Source organism: Rattus rattus, chromosome 2, assembly GCF_011064425.1.
Source record: "Rattus rattus isolate New Zealand chromosome 2, Rrattus_CSIRO_v1, whole genome shotgun sequence".
NCBI lineage: Eukaryota > Metazoa > Chordata > Mammalia > Rodentia > Muridae > Rattus > Rattus rattus.
In genome coordinates this window covers 120,808,911-120,829,538 of record NC_046155.1, presented here as the reverse complement: position 1 = coordinate 120,829,538, position 20,628 = coordinate 120,808,911, and the positions used below count along the sequence as shown (strand labels likewise).

Here is a 20,628-nt window from a genome sequence, read left to right as displayed (position 1 = left end):
TAAGCTCTAAGTTTTCCTTTAAATGTCCCGGCATCTTGCCTATATTTCTGAAGTTTCCCTGTAGTCCAAAGCTCTTTAAATCTCCCTGTGGTTTGTCCTTTAATCCAGAATAGTAAAGTTGTGGGAAAGGTAATTGAGGACTAAGCACCAGGCCCGTGAAATATCTGAGACCAGGCTGGCTTCAAACCTGTAAGCCTCCTGCCTCAGCCAAGTGAGTCATTAGTGACCAGTAGGAGGGCGTTCATTTTCTTTTTTTCGTTTTATTTTATGTGTGAGTGATTTGTCTGCTTGTATGCTTGGTGCCCTCCAAGGTCAGAGGAGGGCATCAGATCTCCTGGAACTGGAGTCATAGATGGTTGTGAGCCTCCACATGGGTGCTGGGATTCGAACCCTAGTCCTGGAAGAACAGCAGAGCCATCTCTGTAGCCCAGTCTCGGTCATCTTTTTCCCCTTTCAAGACAGTGTTTCTCTGTGTAAGCCTGGCTGTCCTGGAATACTCTGTACACCAGACTGGCCTCAGACTCAAGAGATCCGCCTGCCTCTGCCTCCCAGTTACCGGGACTAAAGGAGTGCACCACTGCTACCTTGCTCAAGGTCATCTTTTAATTCCCTTTATCTTTTTAAGGTGTCATCTTGTTACTGGGTTTCTGACTTGTGACCAGAGAACACACTTTGTATGAGGTTAATTCTCATAAAGTTCTTTAGTCACAACGTCTGGTTGGTTTCTGAATTGATGTTGTACCTCTCCCTGTAGCACTCCGTGGTCTCTGGCCCTGAACACAGCAACCAGATTAGTGCTCTCAAAATACCAGTAACTCCGCCTCTGGAATCAGTATGTCCTTCTCCAAATTATCTTCTCTCACTAGATGTGGTAATGATACCCACTGCAGTCTGGACGTGGATGCAGGAGGATCGCAAGCTTGAAGCCAGCCTGACCTCAGATATATCTCAGGCCTGGCACTTAGTCCTAACCCACCTTTCCCACTGCCTTTCCTCTTCTGGATCCTTCCCCATCACTAACTCCCCTGGCCCTCTGACTCTGTGCTGGTCTATCTTAGACTTTTGCACAGAATCTGCCATCCTGAGTTTCTGTGCACTTAACTAGTACTAATCCCTCAGAGCCTCAAAGATTTCTTTCTCTTTCTCCTCTAAGATGCTTGCAAGGACCTTCCTTGTTGTACATTTCCTGTTTAAATTCTGTTTTTACTCTTTGTTAGATAAAACATGTTTGGAATTATCAGAGACTTGATACTCTGTTATTTTTTCTCTTTTGAGATATTTTTGCTTGTACAAAATATTTTACAAAATATTTCACACTTGTGCAATCAGTGTAATGAGCTGTTTTCTTCCTCTTAGACATTTTAATTTTGTTATTTTGTATTATCACAGAAATGATAAAATACCTGGTAACATTGGGGAAAAGTATGCATGGCCAGTAGAAAGATACATTTAAAAAACAAAAACAAGAACAAAAACCCATGGGGCTGGAGGAATGGCTCAGTGATTAAGAGCACTGGCTGCTCTTCCAGAGGTCCTGAGTTCAATTCCCAGCCACTACATGGTGGCTCACAACCATCTATAATGAGATCTGGTACCCTCTTCTGGCCTGTAGACATACGTGCAGGCAGAATGCTGTATACATAATAAACAAATAAATCTTCTATAAAAACCACCCTTGACATTTCTTTCCTCATATAGACTTTAGATACTTCCTTATCTTTATTTTATAGTTATATAAGGCAACTAATTATAGATTCTGTTTTCAGACTTGTTTTCAGATATCATCATGTATGCACCTTTAATTCTTCAGAGCTGTTCCAAAGTCACAGAGACTTTTGACTATTTGTCCTTTCTGCCCCTCCAGACTGTGCAAGGGCTGCTCAAGGCGGTGCAGGTAAGTCAGCTGACACGCAGATAGCTCCTGAAGCCGGGGCTTTAACTATCCAGTCGGGAAAGTCCGGTACAGCTTTTATAAAAATGGATGTCAGAGCTCCTGTTTTCCTTGAGTGTAACAGTTTGGTATTGAAAGGCTGAAGGCAGAGAGACAGATGTGTCCCAAGTCCCCCTTCTTTACAGCTCTGCTTTTCTTCCGCTCACTTTCAGGTTAGTCGAGTACTTGAAAGTCTCAGAGATTAGTGCGCACAGGGGGTTCATGAAGTCACTGGAAGTGCTTTGATTGATTGATTGATTGATTGATTGATTTTTGAAATAGGGTCTCACTCTATAGCCCAGGCTAGCCTGGAACAACCCATTATGTAGTCAAAGCTGGCCTCAAATTGGTCCAGTTCTCCTGCCCTAGTCTTTCGAGCAGCTGGGATCACAGGCCTGCCTCACCATGCCTGACAGTAACAACTTTCAACTGTGTCAAAGAGTACGGTTGTCTCTGTGGTCAGGAATAGTCAGCCTTGGCCGCACATGTAAGACAGACCCGAAAGACAGACGCACAGAGTCCTAATGGCATTCACGGCAAGGGGCTTTGCTAACGAGAGGTGACCTTCTCCATTCCCAGCCACTTCTCAAGATCAGCATGTCGATGAGAGACTCCTTGATCCTTGTCTTGAGGAAAGCTTTGTTTGCCAGGTATGTTGTAGATCCCTGAGACGGCAGGGAGCTAAGCCTTCCAAGTAAGTTGTCTCTGCTGCTTCTTGCGGTGCCCCTCCCCTCACACGGGATCCCTAATTCAACATAGCCCTCTCAGCAGGTGAGGAGGCATTCTGCTGAAGGTCGTCAGGCAACCTCAGGAGGTGCAAAACAGTACAGGTCGCATGTGTATAAGGACAGCTAGGCTTAGACTGATAAGTAACTAAAGGTCAGACAGCATGTGCGTGTGGCATGTGGCAGTGGGAATAGTCTACCAACCATGTTGGTAACCTTCAGTACCCTGCTGTTCCTCCGCTAGAGTAACCTTCATGGAAAGGCTTGCAGACATGAGCTGACCACCATGCCAAGGGGAAAGGAGGAAAGAATACGCTCAAGGATCTCACTTTAGTAGGCAGCAGAATCGTGGCTCAGTCACTCATGGACCAGAGTATTAACTTAGAGCTAATCCGGGGCCTCCTGGTCCCTCTTTATTGTTTAGTATTTCATTTAAGCTGGAGATTATTGCTACTGCCTCCTAAGAATGTAGTACCGTGTCGTGTAGAAGGCCTTTGATACTTAGAGGATAGGGTACTCAGATACCCAGCTAGCCGTGTCGTAACGCACACCAACACGTCTAGAGGAATGGCAAGCAAGTAGCCGTAGTCTCTGTACTAGAACTGACAGTTCTTTATACTCCTCACCCAAAGCATGCCTGCTACACAGGATTCTATAACATCTGTAACACGCGCTGGTCACTGAGATGCGGGCAGCAGCTGTTAGTTTTGGGATGGTGGGTTTATATGATATCGAATACTGTGATCCTGTGTAAGCAAAGGATTCGTGTGGAGCAGTACACGCATTCAGATACAGCAAAACTCAGCAGTTTACTCTGCTGCTCAGAATGCAGATTCCAGTTCCAGCTCACTTCGTATCTCAGGATCTTCTGATTGCCATGGAGTCTTGCAAGCAGAGAGAAGTGCAGCTAGTCCTGAGGTTAGGAAGATAAGGCAAACCGGTCAGCTGCTTCCCCATGCCGCTCATTGCTCTGAACGCCTGGTGCCTCACTTTGCGCTTGTAAATTCAGTTAGGCTTGGCTAGCACTTGCTTGCCGGTTTACCGTCTACATAGTCCTAGTGTGAGCTTAGATAGCTTAGTACTGTTTTGTTCTGAATTGCATATTCCTCTGGTGCTAACTTCTCTGTGTATTCCCCCGAGCTAGTCAGCTGGATGCCCGGAAATCTGCTGTTGCTGGGTTTTTGCTGCTCTTAAAGAACTTTAAAGTCCTAGGCAGCCTGCCGTCCTCACAGTGCACGCAGTCTATTGGTGTCACACAGGTAAGGGAGCCTCACAGTGACTGTCACTGAACATTCATGACCAGTCCAAACACAGAAGTCACCTTTTTCATTCCTCCTCCCGTAGCTCGGGCTGCCCTGGAGCTTGCACTGGTTGGTCCTCGTGCCTCTGGCTCCTGAGAGCTGGAACTGCAAGTGTGAGGGCTGTCTTCACCCCAGACTTAACAGTAGGAGTTTGCTCTGTGTTAGACTGCTGTCTAATGTGGTAGACAGTGGCTTTCACGATAGACACTTGACTGACATGTGACTAGTCCAAATTGAGTTGTGCTGCATACATAAAATTCATGTCTATTTTCAAGATTTAGAGTGAGATAAAAACATTTTCATTCATTTTTTATTGAATTACATACATGTTGATATTATTAACTTACCTGCTTTATTGTGCTTTTTAGCTATTTATATTTATATATTACAAAATTATACATTATATGCATATAATTACACATTAGCTATATATATTGTCTATTATGTATAGCTACGTAAATTTACTTTTTCAAGGTTTTATTTATATGTGTTTCTCTTGCCTGCTTGTGTGTGCACAACTCAACGAGACTGCCCACCTCTAGAGCTCTTTGGAGTTTTTAGATAGAAAGAGCTCGGCTTTTTTTTTTTTTAATGGAAGTCTTAGGTTTTTTAATAAAATCATGAAGATCGTAACGACAGGATTGTCTTGGGAAGGGGTAGTTTCCTTCCTGAGGAGCTAGCACTGTTCAAGTAAGCCTTAAGGAGCAGGAGAGAGTCAGTCTTGTCGGAACGGTTTAATCCTAGTCTGTTTTACCAGATCGAGTGACAGGGAATGCATGGTGATTGTGGTCGCATCGGCATCTACCCCTGCTTTTAGCTCAGGGAAAGCCAGGCCTAGTCTGCTTCCCCATGAAGAGCACAACCTCCTTAACAGACACTGCCTGAGAAGGCTGGACACAAGCTGCCACCTCCCTTTCAGGTGCACGTGGACGTTCACAGCCGATACAGCGCCGTCGCCAATGAGACCTTTTGCCTCGAGATCATGGACAGCTTGAAAAGATGCTTGGGGCAGCAGGCCGACGTCCGGCTCTTGCTTTATGAGGTAAGTAAGGCGAGGGCAAGGAACGGTCGGCCTTCCAGAGAGTAACCCTCCTTAGGACAGTAGATGTGTTCTTCTGCAGCTAGTCAGTGGGTAGTAACAGCGAATCCAGAAGTTAAGTTGTGAAGTTGTAAATGGTTGCTATACCGTAACCGTTTTTTTTTTTAATTTTTAGTATTTAGATATATTGCTAACTTACCAGTCTGAGTTTAACTCCAAACTTGTCTTTTGTGAGTTCTGTCTCTCACACTCCATGTACCCTTACTTTATTGTCCCATTTCAATTCTTTGTGTACCTGAACTAGCATTAAAACTCCCAAGAGTGGCAGGGTGGACATGGCTTCAGTCCCAGTACTGGTGAGGCAGAGTATCTTAGCTCCTTTTCTGTTGTATGCCAACACCGCCACTGAGGCAGCTTCCGGGAAGAAGTGTTTTCTTGGGGCTTACAGCTCTAGGGGAACAGCAGCAGCTGACCCTCAGATCACGAGGTGTAAGCAGCAGACAGAGTACTGTGAGAGCGGTGGGAGGCCATTGAATCCTTAAAGCCCACCTCTAGACGCACATTCCCATCCCTACCTTCAGTTCTGCCAACGGGGACCACATTACTCAAACATGAGCCCGAGGGGGTCATTCTCCTTCAAACCACCACACTGAGGCAGGCCGGTCTGTGGGTCCTGCCAGAGCTGCCTCGAAAAGAAAAAAAATGTTTAAGATACTTGAGTATAGATAGCACGGAGACAATTCAGGGCTCAGCCTTCCCCTTCACAATGGTCTTATCCAGTATCTGTCAGACATGTGAGAGTTGCCTTCCTTAAATCTCCCTCCCTCTCTCCCTCCTTCCTTCTTTTGTATTTGTATTTTAGGCTCTGTTAGATTCAGTCACGTAATGACAGAATAGTTAGCAAACAGCAGAAAACAGATGCATAGCTCGGCCAGTACACACAGTACCCAGTGGTTGAGGACAAACACTGCTATTTCCAGAATGCGAGGTATTCAGGATGCCTGTTTCAGGGTAGATATTTCCTGGAAGGAGTGGAGAGCATCTGGTCCTCTCAGCAGGGAGGATAGGTCAAAGTTCTTTCAGAGGCAGGCTTTTGCTTTTTCCTTTTTCTCTCCCCCAATAAGAACAACCTGTAGCCCAAGCTGGCCTCAAGCTCAGTGCAACTGATGCTTAGATCCTTATGTGCTTGTCTCTACCTCAAGCTGGAGGGCTACAGGGGACCCCTGCCACCCCTGAAGCTCATTTGACATCCTAGAACAATGTTTCGTGAGCAATAGAAGTTGGTAGATGCTGGAATTTTCAGGTTTGTTAAAATTGCTTTAAGTTGGGGCTGGAGAGATGGCTCAGGGGTTAAGAGCACTGACTGCTCTTCCAGAGGTCCTGAGTTCAATTTCTAGCAATCACATGGTGGTTCACAACCATCTGTAATGGGATCCGATGCCCTCTTCTGGTGTGTCTGAAGAGCTACATTGTACTCACATACATAAAATAAATAAATTCTTTTTTAAAACATTGCCTTAACTTAGGAAGGTGACTGAGAGAGGGAAATGCTGGTTGCCAGGAAGTGAAAATCCAAAGTGAAAATAGGACTCTGGGACTGGCTAGCCAGTCCAGGAGCCCTGAGCATTCTGTCTCAAACACTACTATGGTAGAGAGCGATCAAGGAGGGCACCCATTACTGACTTTTGGCTTACATTTGTACACACACGCACGCGCGCGCGCACACACACACACACAAATTCGTTTTGTGGTATTGCTGATTCTACTGTTCATATATACAAATCTATCTAAAATTTATATAGGTTTATCATCTAACTTTATGTTGTAATCGTTTTTTCATTTCACTAAATTTTCTCTGGCAGCATGATTTTTGAAGCCAGATGAAATATTTTGGATACATTGTGTAGCAATTGATATTCTTGCCATGTGTTTGCAAACACTGACTATCTCTGTCTGTCTGTCTGTCTCTCCCTCATCGCGTCTGTTACTCTTGATATTAGTTGTAATCTCACTCTTAAATATCAGATGAAGCCAAGATCTTCTGTCCCAGTGAGCCACTTCTCTAACCCTAAAGTTTTAAAATTTATTTTTAATTGTGTATGTGTTTGTATATGTCTGTCTGTGTGTGTGTGTCTGTCTGTCTGTTGGTTTGTGTATGTGAGAGGAGTGCCTCTGAAAGCCAAAGGTGTTGGATCCCCTTGGAGGTGGAGTTACAGGCAGTCGTGAACCTCCTGTTGGTACTGGGAATGGAACTTAGGTCCTCTGTGAGAGTAGTAAGTGCTAATAACCACGGAGCTGTTAATGGAGGGAGGTAGGAGTAACAACCACATCTATAACCCCAGCACTGGGGAGACCCAGGTAGACAGGTCATAAAAAAATCCAAGGTAGCCTGGGCGACACAGGCCTTGGCACAGATGCACACACGCACATGCAGACATATCCTCGTTCAACATTCCTTTATGCTAAAGTCCTTTAGAGACTCTCAGCAAACTAGTCAGGAAGGAACTTAGGAAAGGCATTTAGGAAGCTGAAGATAGCCACAGAAGGAGTGCTCTCTCTTGTGATGAGGAGCGAAGGTGTTCTCTGTGTTTCCTTCATCCTCGTAGTTGAGATGCTGTCCCCGACAATAGATCAGGAAAAAGAATTAAAGGCACAGGGATTTAAGAGGGGGAACTAAAGCTGCATCGATGTGCATAGTATTAATCTATTCGAAGTGTTAGGAAGAAAAAAGATCAACAGTGTGAAGGTTTATTATAATTACACATCCTAGCGCTGAATAGCCAGAAATTGAAATAAAGTAGTTAAAGCAGATTGAAAGGAAACACTTAAACCTCCAAATATCATGAGAGAATAAATAAAAGATATGACATGCTTGCAGATTGCTCAGTTTTGGTGGTATTTAAGTCTCAAATCTGCAGACGCAGCGCAGCTCTAGCGGAAACTCAGAATGCTGTTTGTAATGTCTGTGGGAAGAAAATCTAAGGGGCTGGCGAGTCGGCTCAGCAATGAAAGAGCTCTTGGCTCCTCCAGAGGACCTGAGGCTCCCAGCCCTGCTTCACGTGACTTCTAACAGCTCCTGGGAATTCAGTGCCTCCTATGGCCTCCACATACATGGCACAGCCTCCAGCCTTCATTCCCACACCCACACCCCGCACCCCAAGAAATTTAATAGGAACTGAGACTGGGTAAGAAAGAACGAGCTTGTCTCCGTGTTGCTCCTAGGGCTTCTACGATGTCCTTCGACGGAACTCGCAGCTGGCTAGTTCAATCATGCAGACTCTCTTCTCGCAGGTAAGATACATGTTTTGTGGGTCACGTAGGGAAATCAGATGAGGTATTGAGATGCTGTGGGGCTGTCGTGCCTTTGGGTTGTTTTGTGTGAATTGTCCCTTCCCAGCTGCCATACTGCTGTCCTCTAACTCTTCCTTGAGTTCTCAGTCTGCTCCTTAAGTCAGAAGGACACTCTGGAACCATTTCAGTTTTATTTCATGTATTTTTTTTTTTTTTTTCGGAGCTGGGGACCGAACCCAGGGCCTTGCGCTTCCAAGGCCAGCGCTCTACCACTGAGCTAAATCCCCAACCCCTCAAATGCATTTTTTTATAGTAGAAGCTGTCTTGAATTTCTGATTTTAACTCAGCCTCCAAAGTGTCAGGGTTTCAAGTACACACCACCACTTGAGGCTAGAGTTTCAAAGAAAAAATTTTGTTTGTTTGGTTCTTTTGGGGTAGGATCTCTATATATCCCTGAGTATCCTGGGACTCAGTATGTAGACCAGGCTGGCCTTGAACTTAGAGACATCCTTGAGTCTCTGTCTCCAAAGTGCAGGGGTTAAAGGTATGTGCCACCAAACCCAACTCAAAAAATGTTTTAAATTAATGAAATACTTCAAAGGGCCATCAAGATGGGATGAATTCAGATAGAGACATAAGATACACATAAATATTTATCAAGTGTTATCAGAATCTTTTTTAACCAGCTATATAATGTTTATTCTCCACTGGGAGAATAGGCCCCCAGTCCATCATTTTCCTGCAAATGGATGTGAACTGATGCAGCCTCATCCTCCATTGCTTCCTGGTGATTCTGGAAAAAAAAATCCGTTTGAAATCAAGGTCTTAGATATGTGGAAATTATTGGGAAATTCACTGGGTCTTGGTATGATCCTCTAAATTTTGTACCCCAATAGCTAAATTATATCTTTCAAGCATCTTCACACTTAAGAATTACAAGCCGTGTTTGAAGGCTTAGGACAGTACTTTCCCAATTCTCCTGACCCAGAGGTGAAGAGAACAGAGGTAAATGACGGCCAGCATCTTTCAAGCTCTGTTGTGTGCCAAGTCATGCCTGAAGTTCCTTCGGTGTGTTCTGATAGTTAATCCTCATACAGCTTTAAGTTTACCAGTAGACTCGTTTTTCAAGTGAGGGCCCAAGGTTTGGAGAACTATCAAAATCAGAAGTAAATGGTAGTAAGTTTTAGACTCATCAGGCAGTCAGACTCAGAAGTCTAGACTCTTTAAAATCTTTTATTTGTTAATGGCTTTATATGTGTATATAATATCTTGATCACCCAGGTCCCCCAGCACCCCCAACCCGTTCCCCGCCCACTTTCTTGTCTTCTCCTCTTTTCGAGTTGTAACCCACTGAGTCCAATGCATCCTGCAGCCTATATCCCTCATCGGACTTCCCTGAGAATGCTAACCACCTTTGCAGGCGAGGGACTGATGTGAATGGAGCAAAAGTAAAGTAAGAACGTTACCCTGACAGTGCCGTGAGTGCATGCAGGCAGGCCAGACGATAAGATGTGTTAGGTCATCTTCAGGCAGTTGGGAAAGGTGCCTTAGGAAGGCTAAGGTGCCGTCAGCTTCAACAGTTAAAACCGCGAGTATTCACGAGTCGTGCCTTTTCTGTCTGTACACAGTTGAAACAGTTCTATGAGCCAGAGCCTGATCTGCTCCCTCCTCTGAAACTGGGAGCTTGCGTTCTGACCCAAGGAAGTCAGACCTTTCTCCAAGAGCCGCTGGTAAGACTCGTCGGCCCCTGCAGCCACTGTCCCCTTGTCAGTGGTAAGGTTGATCTACAGCTGGTCCCATTCTCCCTGAAGTTTCTCCAGTTCTTTCCAGGAGTTTTTACTTTTCCGTGTCAGTTATTTGTGACCTATCATAAGATTGATTTATTGTACTTGTGTGTATGAGTCTTTGCCTGCAAGGATGTACGTGTGCTATAGATGTGCCTGGTGCCCAGAGGCATTAGATTCCTTGAAACTGGAGTTGTGAACCGCAGCATGGTTACTGAAACTGGAACCCAGATCCTCTAGGAGCAACAAGTGCCACTGCTGACCCATCTCTCCAGCCCCTACTTTGGATCTCTTGGTCAAGTAGGACTTCAACTAATCCTGACAAGGACCTCTTCCTAAGAGCGTCCTCTCTGTCACTTACAGACCCTTGGTTATACACCGTTGGGAGTAGATATGCATGGGGAGTGAGCAGATCTGCTTCCCTAGTCTGTAGGGAGAGCATGGCTTCACTTGAGTTATTCTGTGCTCTCTGGGATGACCCTAGCTTCAGAAAGGTGGGAAGGGATGGCAAAAAATGACTTAGAACACAGGTCGGGGAACGGGGAGAGCCGAGTCTTCGTTAGCATAGCTTCAGTGCCACAAGATGTTCCAAGCAGCCTCCTAAGGTGCTGTGTTGGTGTCCCAAAAGCTCCCTCAGCATAAACCCCTGTCTTCAGAACAGCTTTCAGGGCTTGGGAACTGGAGGCCGTTTAACTTCGTATCGGGGCTCACACCAGGAAGGCATGCATGGAGTTTCATTTCTGAAGTGTGAACTCCTTATTGGACCAGCGCTCAGTGCTCGGAAGGCGGAAGGGTGCAAGAAACGCCTCTCAGTTCACTCACGCCTCTCCAGCTTTGTTAATTCAGATGGACCTGCTGTGTGGCCCAGCAAACAGCGTGAGCTTCACAACAGCTTCGCAGGCTGCCATGGTTTGTTTCCTTCTACAGGGTCATCTGCTGTCTTGCATTCAGCATTGCTTGGCCTGGTATAAGAGCAGAGTAGTCCCCCTGCAACAAGGAGATGAAGGGGAGGAGGAGGAGGAGGAGGAGGAGTTGTACCATGAGCTGGATGACATGTTGGAGTCCATTACTGTCAGAATGATCAAGAGTGAGCTAGAAGACTTTGAGCTGGTAATTGCTAAGTCCTCAGACGTACGGACCGATGGAGGCTTTGATACCATGGTGATTTGTATCTGTCTTTTAGGATAAATCAGCGGATTTCTCTCAGAACACTAATGTCGGCATCAAGAATAACATCTGTGCGACTCTTGTAATGGGAGTGTGTGAGGTTCTAATGGAATATAATTTCTCCATAAGTAATTTCAGGTAAGGATTACTGTGGCCCTTCTAGCAGTCTTTGTTCTAGCATTACGTTAGACACAAGAGGACCAAAGATGACAATCATATATGTCTTTTTCTCTTTCTTTTGGCTTTTTTAGACAGGGTCTCACTGCATATCCCACAATGGCCTAGAACTTTCATGTAGACCAGGCTGGCTTCATACTCACAGAGATCTGGCCGCCTCTGCCTCCCAAGTGCTGGGATTGAAGGCATGTGCTACCATGCCCAGTTAATGGTATATTTTAATAAATCCAAACTATATACTTTCCTCCAGGCCCATGAATTTTGTGTCCTTGCAAGCTTTCATTTATCCACAGTTCAAAGATCCTGGGTTCACGTACTGCTGACTTTCTGTCACCTTTTGTCCCTGCAAACATTTCTTTAGTGGTAGTACAAGGCTTTCATGGTCTTTGACTGGAATAAGGGGAAAGAAGAAAAGGCTGTCAGAGATTGCTGTGGCTTGGGAGTACCATGCTGATGAGGGTCCATTGCCTCAGTGCTGTGTCTATCTAAAGATACATTGTAGCCTCCTTACTGTCTGAAACCAAAGCGCCTGCCACTGATACTTGTCTCTGGTCTGTCTTCCTGTTACTCAGCAAGAGTAAGTCTGAGGAGATCCTGAGCCTCTTCATGTGTTACAAGAAGTTCTCTGACATCCTCAGTGAAAAAGCTGGTAAAGGCAAAGCCAAGATGGCCAGTAAGGCCAGCGATAGTCTTCTGTCCATGAAGTTTGTGTCTGATCTCCTCACTGCTCTCTTCAGGTAAGAGCCTGCTTGTGTGAGCCTGCTTCAGTAAGGAGAGCGTACACCCCGTCTTCTGTGTCGCCCAGTTCACATCCACAGTTCTTGCATACAATAGGAAATAAGTTAGTTTTTAATTTCCTAAACATCAAAGTTGTGTAACCCAAGGTGGGCATTCTACAGAGGGAGGGTGTCCCTCAAAATTGTTGTTGTTCTTCAAGACAGGATTTCTCTGGGTAGACCTGGCTATCCTAGAACTCACTTTGTAGACCAGGCTGGCCTCAAACTCAGAAATTCACCTGCCTCTGCCTCCCAAGTGCTGGGATTAATGGTGTATGCCACCACATCTGACTGGACCTCAGAATTATTAAAGCAAATGAAAAGCCAAGGAGTAATGACCAAGAAGGATGGATTTAGTGGTGTTATAATAAAATCTTAAGTAGTTCGTATACAAAGGCACAAAGGGGAAGAAAGGAGAAAACTGAACAAAGGGACAATCAGCACTCTAAAAGACCAAGACCATGCTAGAGTGAGGCAGAGCAGCCCTGGCAGTGACTCAGGCTGTGCTGTCTAGAGAGTCATCCATGCAGAGTTTGCTGAGTGCTGCTGTTCTGAAGTCTCTAGAAAGCCTGACTCCAGACCGAGCAGCAGTAGGCTTGATCATCCTCCTTGTATGAACACAGCCTGAGGACGTTAGGCAGGCACTCGCCATTCAGCTGGATCCTCAGCCCTTTTTCTGTGGACAGGATCGTGTCTAGTTGCCCAGTCAGCCCTTGAACTTGTAATCCTTCTGTTTCAACCTCAGGCGCTGGGTTACAGACTACACCACCAGGCTCAGCTCCTTCCTTCCTTTACTCTCTCTAGAGACAGCATCCAGAGTCATGAAGAGAGTCTGTCTGTCCTGCGGTCCAGCAGCGAGTTTATGCACTACGCAGTGAACGTCGCTCTGCAGAAGGTACAGCAGCTAACACGAACAGGGCGCGTAAGTGGTCCTGACGGCCAGAACCCAGACAGGATCTTTCAGCACCTCTGTGACATAACTCGGTAAGCCGTCTCACCCTCCAACGGTTTGCCGGCTGGTGTGTTGTGAGTTCTCTGAGAAGCTCGGGACAGGACCATTGCTTGTATTGGGAGTGAAGTGTAGTTTCCCATAGTGAGTCTTCTTGTTTGTTCTGTGAGGATTCTTTGTCCCATATAAAATCTTCCTGTGTTCGGGAAGGAAGAGGATATTATTACCTAGTGATTGAATTGTGCGTAAAGTAAGCATGATGAGCCTAAATGTACACACACCTGACAACAGATTAAAAATACTTAAAAGTAAATAAATATAATAGGCTTAGGGCCTAGGGAGGGAAAGACATGATCAGCGTTATCATCCATCTTGACCGAGTGGACGTCTGTTGACCACTCAGCACCGGCTTCCAAGTATATTCTTTTTGTGTGCACATAGTATTTTGAACAGAGTATACCACGAGAGCTGGAGGACGGCTCAAGAGTTAGGAACTGAACACTGCTATTGTGTGACACAATTTCTGAGGAGGATCTGTCTCTGCCTCAAAGGACAGAGAATGAGAGACAAAGACAAAGGAAATAGAGGATGAGGAAGAAGGGGGGAGGGGACGAGGGAGGAGGAGGAGGAGGAGGAAAGGAATTTGTCCCCAGGGACAAAGGACTGCCTCTGGATAGAGAGGTGGCCCATAAGAAAATGACAATTTATATATGTAAAGGGGGAAACCCATGTTAGGGTGAGGTTTTGATGGACATGTTAATTGGGTGAGCCATGGGAGGCTTTTGATTGCTGGACTTTTAATACCTGGATCTGGGCCTTGGCAGTCAGCCTCAGGAGGAGGAAGCAGCCAAATAAGGGAGCAGACCTTGGTGACGAGGTTTAGAGATGTAATCTAACGGATTTTAGCAAGGCAGAGGGACTGGGGGAGGACAGGGCCTGCCAGAGCCGTGTTTGTCGTGCTCCGGCTGGCTGGAGGCCCTTCAACAACAATAATAACCATTAATTTATACAATTAAAAACTGTAGGTGCTGGCAAGGTGGCACAGTGCGTAAAGTCACCAAACCCGATGACCTGAGTTTGATCCTTGAAACCAAAGTCCTTGTGTGACTTCTGATATCAGCACTCAAGTCATGTGTGTGCATACACACACACACAGAATGAAGGCAGTAATATGATTGCCAAGAATCCGAGGCCAACGGGGCTGTATAGTGGATTTCAGTACAGCCTGAACTATTGTGTGAGGTCATTGCTCAAAAAAAGAAAAGAATGGGCTGGAGAGAAAGCTGGCGTGCTGCTCTTGCAGAGGACTGAATTTCAGTTATGCCCATCCGCACAGTGGCTCACAGCCATCTGCAGTTCCAGGGGATCTGACTCCTCCTGGCCTGCACACACACGTGTAAAGAACAGTAAATGCATGAGGGGGAGAAGGGAAGTAAAAAGATGGACAGGGAAGGTGGCAGCTGTCATGAACACTGGCTGCTTCTGCACGGGACTGGGGTGTGGTTCCCAGCTGCCTGTTGACTCCAGTTTTGGGGGGCACAGTGCCCTTTCTGCCCTTCTTGGCATTCAACTAGTACACTAGTATATACTCCCTGTGCACACTTTGCATAGCTGGTGGTGTTGTTTAAAGAAAAGGGGGATGAACAGACTATTATGTCCCTACAGTAGATTGAATACTACTTAGCTATAGAAACGGAGTAGGGCTGAGGACGTAGCCAGTTAAGAAAGCTTACAGAGCAGCAGGAGGCCCTGGGTTTAATCTCCAGCAGCACATCAAGCCAGGCGTGTTGGCACAAGCCTGTAAGCCCAGCACTGGAGGGGTCAGAGGTTCAAACTTCTTCTCAGCCACACAGCAAACCTAAGACAAGCCTGGCTGGGGTTGGTGATGGCTCTGAGGTTAAGGCAGCTCTTCCAGACCACCCGTTTCTCTGCCCAGCACCCACACCGTGGCTCCACACTGACTGTAACTGAGTCACGGGGATCTGACACCTTCCTCTGCAGGCGCTGCACACATGGTCTACAGACATGCAAGCTAGCAAGGCGTTCATTCACATAAAACTTAAAAGGGAAGAAAGCTTTAAAGAGGCCGGCCTAATGAGACCCCGTTATGTTAAAGCAGTGGGGTACCCTTATAAAGCACGTGTTTGTGGGAGCAGATAGGAGACCAGGCATTGTTGACTCTCGAGGATGACCAAACAACTTTCCCACACTGCAGGGTCTTGTTTTGGAGATACACGTCAATTCCTACCTCTGTGGAGGAATCGGCAAAGAAAGAGAAGGGGAAGAGCATCTCGCTGCTGTGCTTGGAGGCTTTGCAGAAGACGTTCAGCGCCGTGCTGCAGTTCTATCAGCCAAAGGTCCAGCAGTTTCTCCAGGCTCTGGGTAGGCATTACAGTGTCATAAACGACTCGCTTTGCTCTGGGCTTCCCTGTCCCCAGACCCCTTGAATCTCTTTGTCCACCTAGCAGAGGACACCTGAGAGGAGCCCCTCACGCAGCTGAGGCGTGACATCTGGGGGGTTCCGGATTGGCGCTTACTGCATTGCATTTATGTTGACTGGAAGAGGGGTACAGCAGTAAGAACCTGATACCTAAAGCCAGACATAGTGACTGACGCACACCTTCATCCCAGCACTGGGGAGACAGTCAGGCAGATCTCTGTGAGTTTGAGGCCAGCCTGGTCTACATAGTGAGTTCTGGGACAGCCAGGGCTACAGAACAAGGAGACTCTCTCAACCTCTGCTAACCCCTCAAAAAAAGAAAGTGTGATTTAGAAACACATTTAAGTCAGCCCTCAGACCATTTTTTGGGGAGGCTTTCTAAAATTTTAGCTGTCCCCAGACATGGTGCCTCAGACCTGTAATCCCAAACTTGGGAAACTGAGTCAGGATTATAAGTTCGAGACCAGACTTGGCACACGGTGAGACCTTGTCTCAAGATGATATAATTTTAAGTATTGGTTGGGATTGGTACATGCACAGAAACCTGGCGTTCACGGGGGAAGGGTGGAAGAGCGCCATGAACTTGAGGCCAAACTGGTCTTCATAGCAGTTTCTACAGTGGTACAGGCTACAAAGTGAGAGCCTACCAAGACAATGAGTTTTTAATTCAAAGCAAAATGCCCGGGGCTGAGAGGTGGCTCAGCATTAAGAGCACTGGCTGCTCTTCCAGAGGACCTGGGTTTGATTCCCAGCACACACATGGCAGCTCACAGCCATTTGCAATTCCAGTTCCAAGGGGATCCGACATGGCAACCTCTACGATTATGTGGGCAGAGACATGCAAGCAGGCTAAAGACCCATACACATAAAAATAAAGAAAAAATGTTTAAGTAACAAGAGGGCTGAGACTCCAGCTTGGTGGTAGTGCTTGCTTAAGCACGCATAAGGACCTAGGTTCAGTCCCTAGTACCAATGTGTGTGTGTGCGTGCGTGCGTGCGTGTGTGTGTGTGTGTGTGTGTGTGTGTGTGTGTGTGTGTGTGTGTACACGCGTGTGTGGTGGGGGAAGTGCTGGACATCATGTTATAGGCCTGTTATCCCAGCATCCAGGAAGCTGAGACAGGAGAGTTGCAGGTTCAGGACTACACACACAGGAATTTCCAGGCTAAGTTGGGTTTGACCTTGTCTCAAAGAAAACAGAACAACAACAAAAACCAAGTTGGTTTGAAAGATGACAGGATTGCTTCCGTTTCCAGATGTCATGAGCACAGAAGAAGAAGAAGCAGGTGTCACCGTCACTCAGAGGGCCTCTTTCCAGATCCGGCAGTTTCAGGTGAGAGGCCTTGGGAGGCAGCTATGTTAGACGCTTTTGGATCCTTGGAGAACACAGAGAGGAGTCAGACAGGAAGTGAAAGGTGGTGTGTTTGGAAAGAGCCTAGTGAAGATCCAGCAGGCAGAACTTGTGGCCCACAAGGATCACTCATTGTTCAAGGTGACATAAAGAGGAAGCCAGCTCTCCCGAAGGCACTTCTGGCTTTGGTGTAATTTGGTAAATATGGTATAATTATGTATAATTTGGCCTTGTTTAATACAGGGGCTGGAAAAGTGATTCCGTTAAGTTTCTCACCAGTAATTGTCAGAGTATCGGTGTGTTCCATTTATAAGGTTTCTTTAACATATAATGGTTAACATTCCTAACGTACCAGGAATTGTTGCTGGAGCACATATAGCAGGAACAGAAAGGCAAAACATTCCTGTAGGGAGCTCCATTGTAGTCAGGAAGATTGCCAGATGGACACTCAATTCAAGATTGGGTCCCTCGTCAGGGCACAGGTGTCAGGGGAGCTGAGTTTGGGTCATGGCTAACCCTGAGATAACTGGTTAACCCTCAGATCACTGGTGCTAACTCTCAGATCACTGGTGCTAACTCTCAGATCACTGGCACTAACCCTCAGATCACTGGCACTAACCCTCAGATCACTGGCTAACCCTCAGATCACTGGCTAACCCTAAGATAACTGGCTAACCCTCAGATCACTGGCTAACCCTCAGATCACTGGCTAACCCTCAGATCACTGGCTAACCCTCAGATCACTGGCTAACCCTCAGATCACTGGCTAACCCTCAGATCACTGGCTAACCCTAACCCTAAGATAACTGGCTACCCTCAGATCACTGGCTAACCCTCAGATCACTGGCTAACCCTCAGATCACTGGCACTAACCCTCAGATCACTGGTTAACCCTCAGATCACTGGCTAAGCTCCAGCTCCAAGATGAGACCCACCAGAAACTGCAGTTTGCTCCTCGTGTGTATTGCAGGGAATAAGAGGAGAAGCCACCCTAGATTTTAAGAGAATTCTCCAGCTTATTGTTGAAAGAGAAAACTGCTGTTCAATGTAAGCTTTCTTTTCCTCAGATTTTATCCTCCTGAAATAACAGAGCTCTAAATTTGTTCTGTCCTAGCCATGAGGCTTTCTGGCTAGATGTCTCTTCCCTGAGACAAACATGTCTACCTGTCTGAACATCCATTCCTTCCACAGACCTGATACAAACATGTCTACCCATCTGTACATCCATTCCTTCTGCAGACCTGATACAAACATGTCTACCCGTCTGTTCATCATTCCTTCCACAGACCTGATACAAACATGTCTACCCGTCTGTACATCATTCTTTCCACAGACCTGATACAAACATGTCTACCCTTCTGTACATCATTCCTTCTGCAGACCTGATACAAACATGTCTACCCATCTGTATATCATTCCTTCTGCATTCCTGATACAAACAGGTCTACCCATCTATACATCCATTCCTTCCTCAGAGGTCCTTGTTGAATTTGCTTAGCAGCCAAGAGGAAGATTTTAACAGTAAAGAGGCCCTCCTGCTCATCACAGTTCTCTCCACCTTGTCCAAGCTGCTGGAGCCCACCTCACCTCAGGTAACAACAGAACCTGTTCAGTCCCATCCATGTGCCTCAGAGACAAGAATTGTTTCATCATAAAAGCATACATCCGGGCTGGGGGTGTAGCTAGTTGGTAGGACCCTTGCTTACCATGTACCAGGCCTGTGTGTGATCCCAGCACCACACGAATCTGTATGATTGCTGCCTCTAGTCCAAAGGAGGGTCTGAAGCTCGGAGTTGTGGTCAGCTATATAACAAGTTTGAGGCCAGCATTTTCAAAAATTCAAGCAAAAGGGTCTAAATAACCTATCCATTTTCCTATATAGACCATGCTGGCCTCGAACTCACAGAGATCTCACTGCTTCTGCTTCCTTAGTGCTGGGATTAGAGGCGGGCACCACTACTGCCTGGCCTACATAAGCGTTTCTGTCAGAGCATATGCAGCCCCGTAAGGTCAAGAGCTTACTGGTCTTGCTCATTAGATCAACTATAAACGCTGTTTCTATCAGACACGTCTTGCTTTGGTGCTCTCGGCCTCCTCAGCATGGTGGTCTTCCACTCCTTATGCTTCTTAATGTTTTTGCCCTTTCTGAAACGACAGCTTTAATTGTGAAGGTAGCTGAAGTTCACTAATTGGATGTCATAGGGAAAAATGAAGTTTGAAGAGAATTTAACACATGATAAGTCAGCGAATGTGAGCATGACCCTGAAGTAGAGATACCCGCAGAGATGTGCTCAGGGATGTGTGGGCACGTGTGCAGTGTGCATATTCTTAGATTACTGTATGAGCATTCACACAGAAAAAGAACCAGGGAAGGGCCATTCTGGTGGTCTGCTCAACAGTAGTGTCTCCATAGGACAGTAAAGGATACCTAGGAGCTAGCAATCCTTCTGTAGCTACCCATATTCTGTTGTAGCCCTGGGGAGGCAAGGCTCCTCATGTGGCCTCCAGGAATTACTACTACCTGAGAGACGTCACCAGTGGTGGTAGGGTGTTGGAGCATTGGAGGACAGATCCTAATGTCCTGAACCCAGGTTAGCCTGGGAGAGGCTGTGCTTCCATTCCACATCCCATCCCCGCTAAGGTTCGCCCATACTGAAGCAGCTCTATTCATTCACACGGATACTTTTGCTGGGAGGGCGGGGGGGGAGGGGGGAAGACAGAGAGAAAGACAGACAGACACAGACAGAGAACTGGGAAACAGGATTATATGGCTGGAGAGTTTGAGGGAAAAGAATAGATGGGTTTGCTATGTCCTTATGGCCAGGATCTTTCTCCACTTCTCTCTGTTAGCCAATGGCCTTTAAAATATCTGAAGTATCAGGACGTAGGATATGTAGACCACCATGGCGGCAGCGGAAGCTCAGAGAGGAGAACTCAGATCCAGCCCTGAGTAGTGGTCCTTAACGTGTAGTCCTTAATGACACAAACATTGGGCGTTCAGCCATGTGCTATGAGAAGTACCAATACTTCTCACCGTTTGGGCTCATTTTTATGCTATTCTTATAGAACCAGTTAAGTCTAGGCCCAGATTTTGGCAGGTGATTTGCTTAGGCCTAGAAAGGTCTAAGAATCTTCTGTTCTGACAAAACATTTTTCTTTTCTTTTTTTTTTTAAGTAGAGTCTGACTCTGTGGCCCTGGCTGGCTTAGAACCCACTATGTAGATCAGGGCAGCCTCCTACTCACGGAGCTCTGCCTATTTCTGCCTCCCAAGTGCCTCTATGCCCAGCACCTTTTTCTTTAATGACTGATAATCTTTTGTTTAGTTTGTGCAGATGTTATCCTGGACATCTAAGATTTGCAAGGAACACAGCCAGGGTGAGTTTCTTGCCTCTCCCCCTGAAGAATCGCCATCACCAGAATCTGTTAGTGGGGATCCCTTTACGCTGTCACTAGTGTGGCCAGTCTGCAAAACCCACCAACATTAAGTGTATCAAACTTTCCTTCACACTCCTAGAGGACGCCTCATTTTGCAAGAGTTTGATGAGCCTGTTCTTCAGCCTGCATGTCTTATATAAGAGTCCTGTCACCCTGCTTCGTGACTTGTCCCAGGATATCCATGGACAGCTGGGAGACATAGATGAAGTATAGTGTGGCATCCCATGTGAGGAGTGGGTTAAGGGAATGGCTTACCAATCTTAG

The 20,628-nt window shown here is 46.3% G+C and overlaps 1 protein-coding gene across 1 annotated transcript in view; it reads left to right on the top strand.

Annotated features, from left to right (window-relative positions):
* Positions 1-20,628, top strand: part of Fanci (FA complementation group I) — a 55,364-nt gene that overhangs the window by 28,509 nt on the left and 6,227 nt on the right. The window contains exons 15-29 of the mRNA XM_032893383.1: positions 1,767-1,894; positions 2,510-2,580; positions 3,800-3,914; positions 4,876-4,998; positions 8,218-8,286; positions 9,915-10,016; positions 10,998-11,180; positions 11,254-11,375; positions 11,987-12,151; positions 12,995-13,174; positions 15,355-15,521; positions 16,834-16,910; positions 18,404-18,520; positions 20,253-20,304; positions 20,444-20,571. Coding sequence (XP_032749274.1) covers positions 1,767-1,894; positions 2,510-2,580; positions 3,800-3,914; positions 4,876-4,998; positions 8,218-8,286; positions 9,915-10,016; positions 10,998-11,180; positions 11,254-11,375; positions 11,987-12,151; positions 12,995-13,174; positions 15,355-15,521; positions 16,834-16,910; positions 18,404-18,520; positions 20,253-20,304; positions 20,444-20,571 — 1,799 coding nt within the window. The remainder of the gene's footprint in view (positions 1-1,766; positions 1,895-2,509; positions 2,581-3,799; positions 3,915-4,875; positions 4,999-8,217; positions 8,287-9,914; positions 10,017-10,997; positions 11,181-11,253; positions 11,376-11,986; positions 12,152-12,994; positions 13,175-15,354; positions 15,522-16,833; positions 16,911-18,403; positions 18,521-20,252; positions 20,305-20,443; positions 20,572-20,628) is intronic.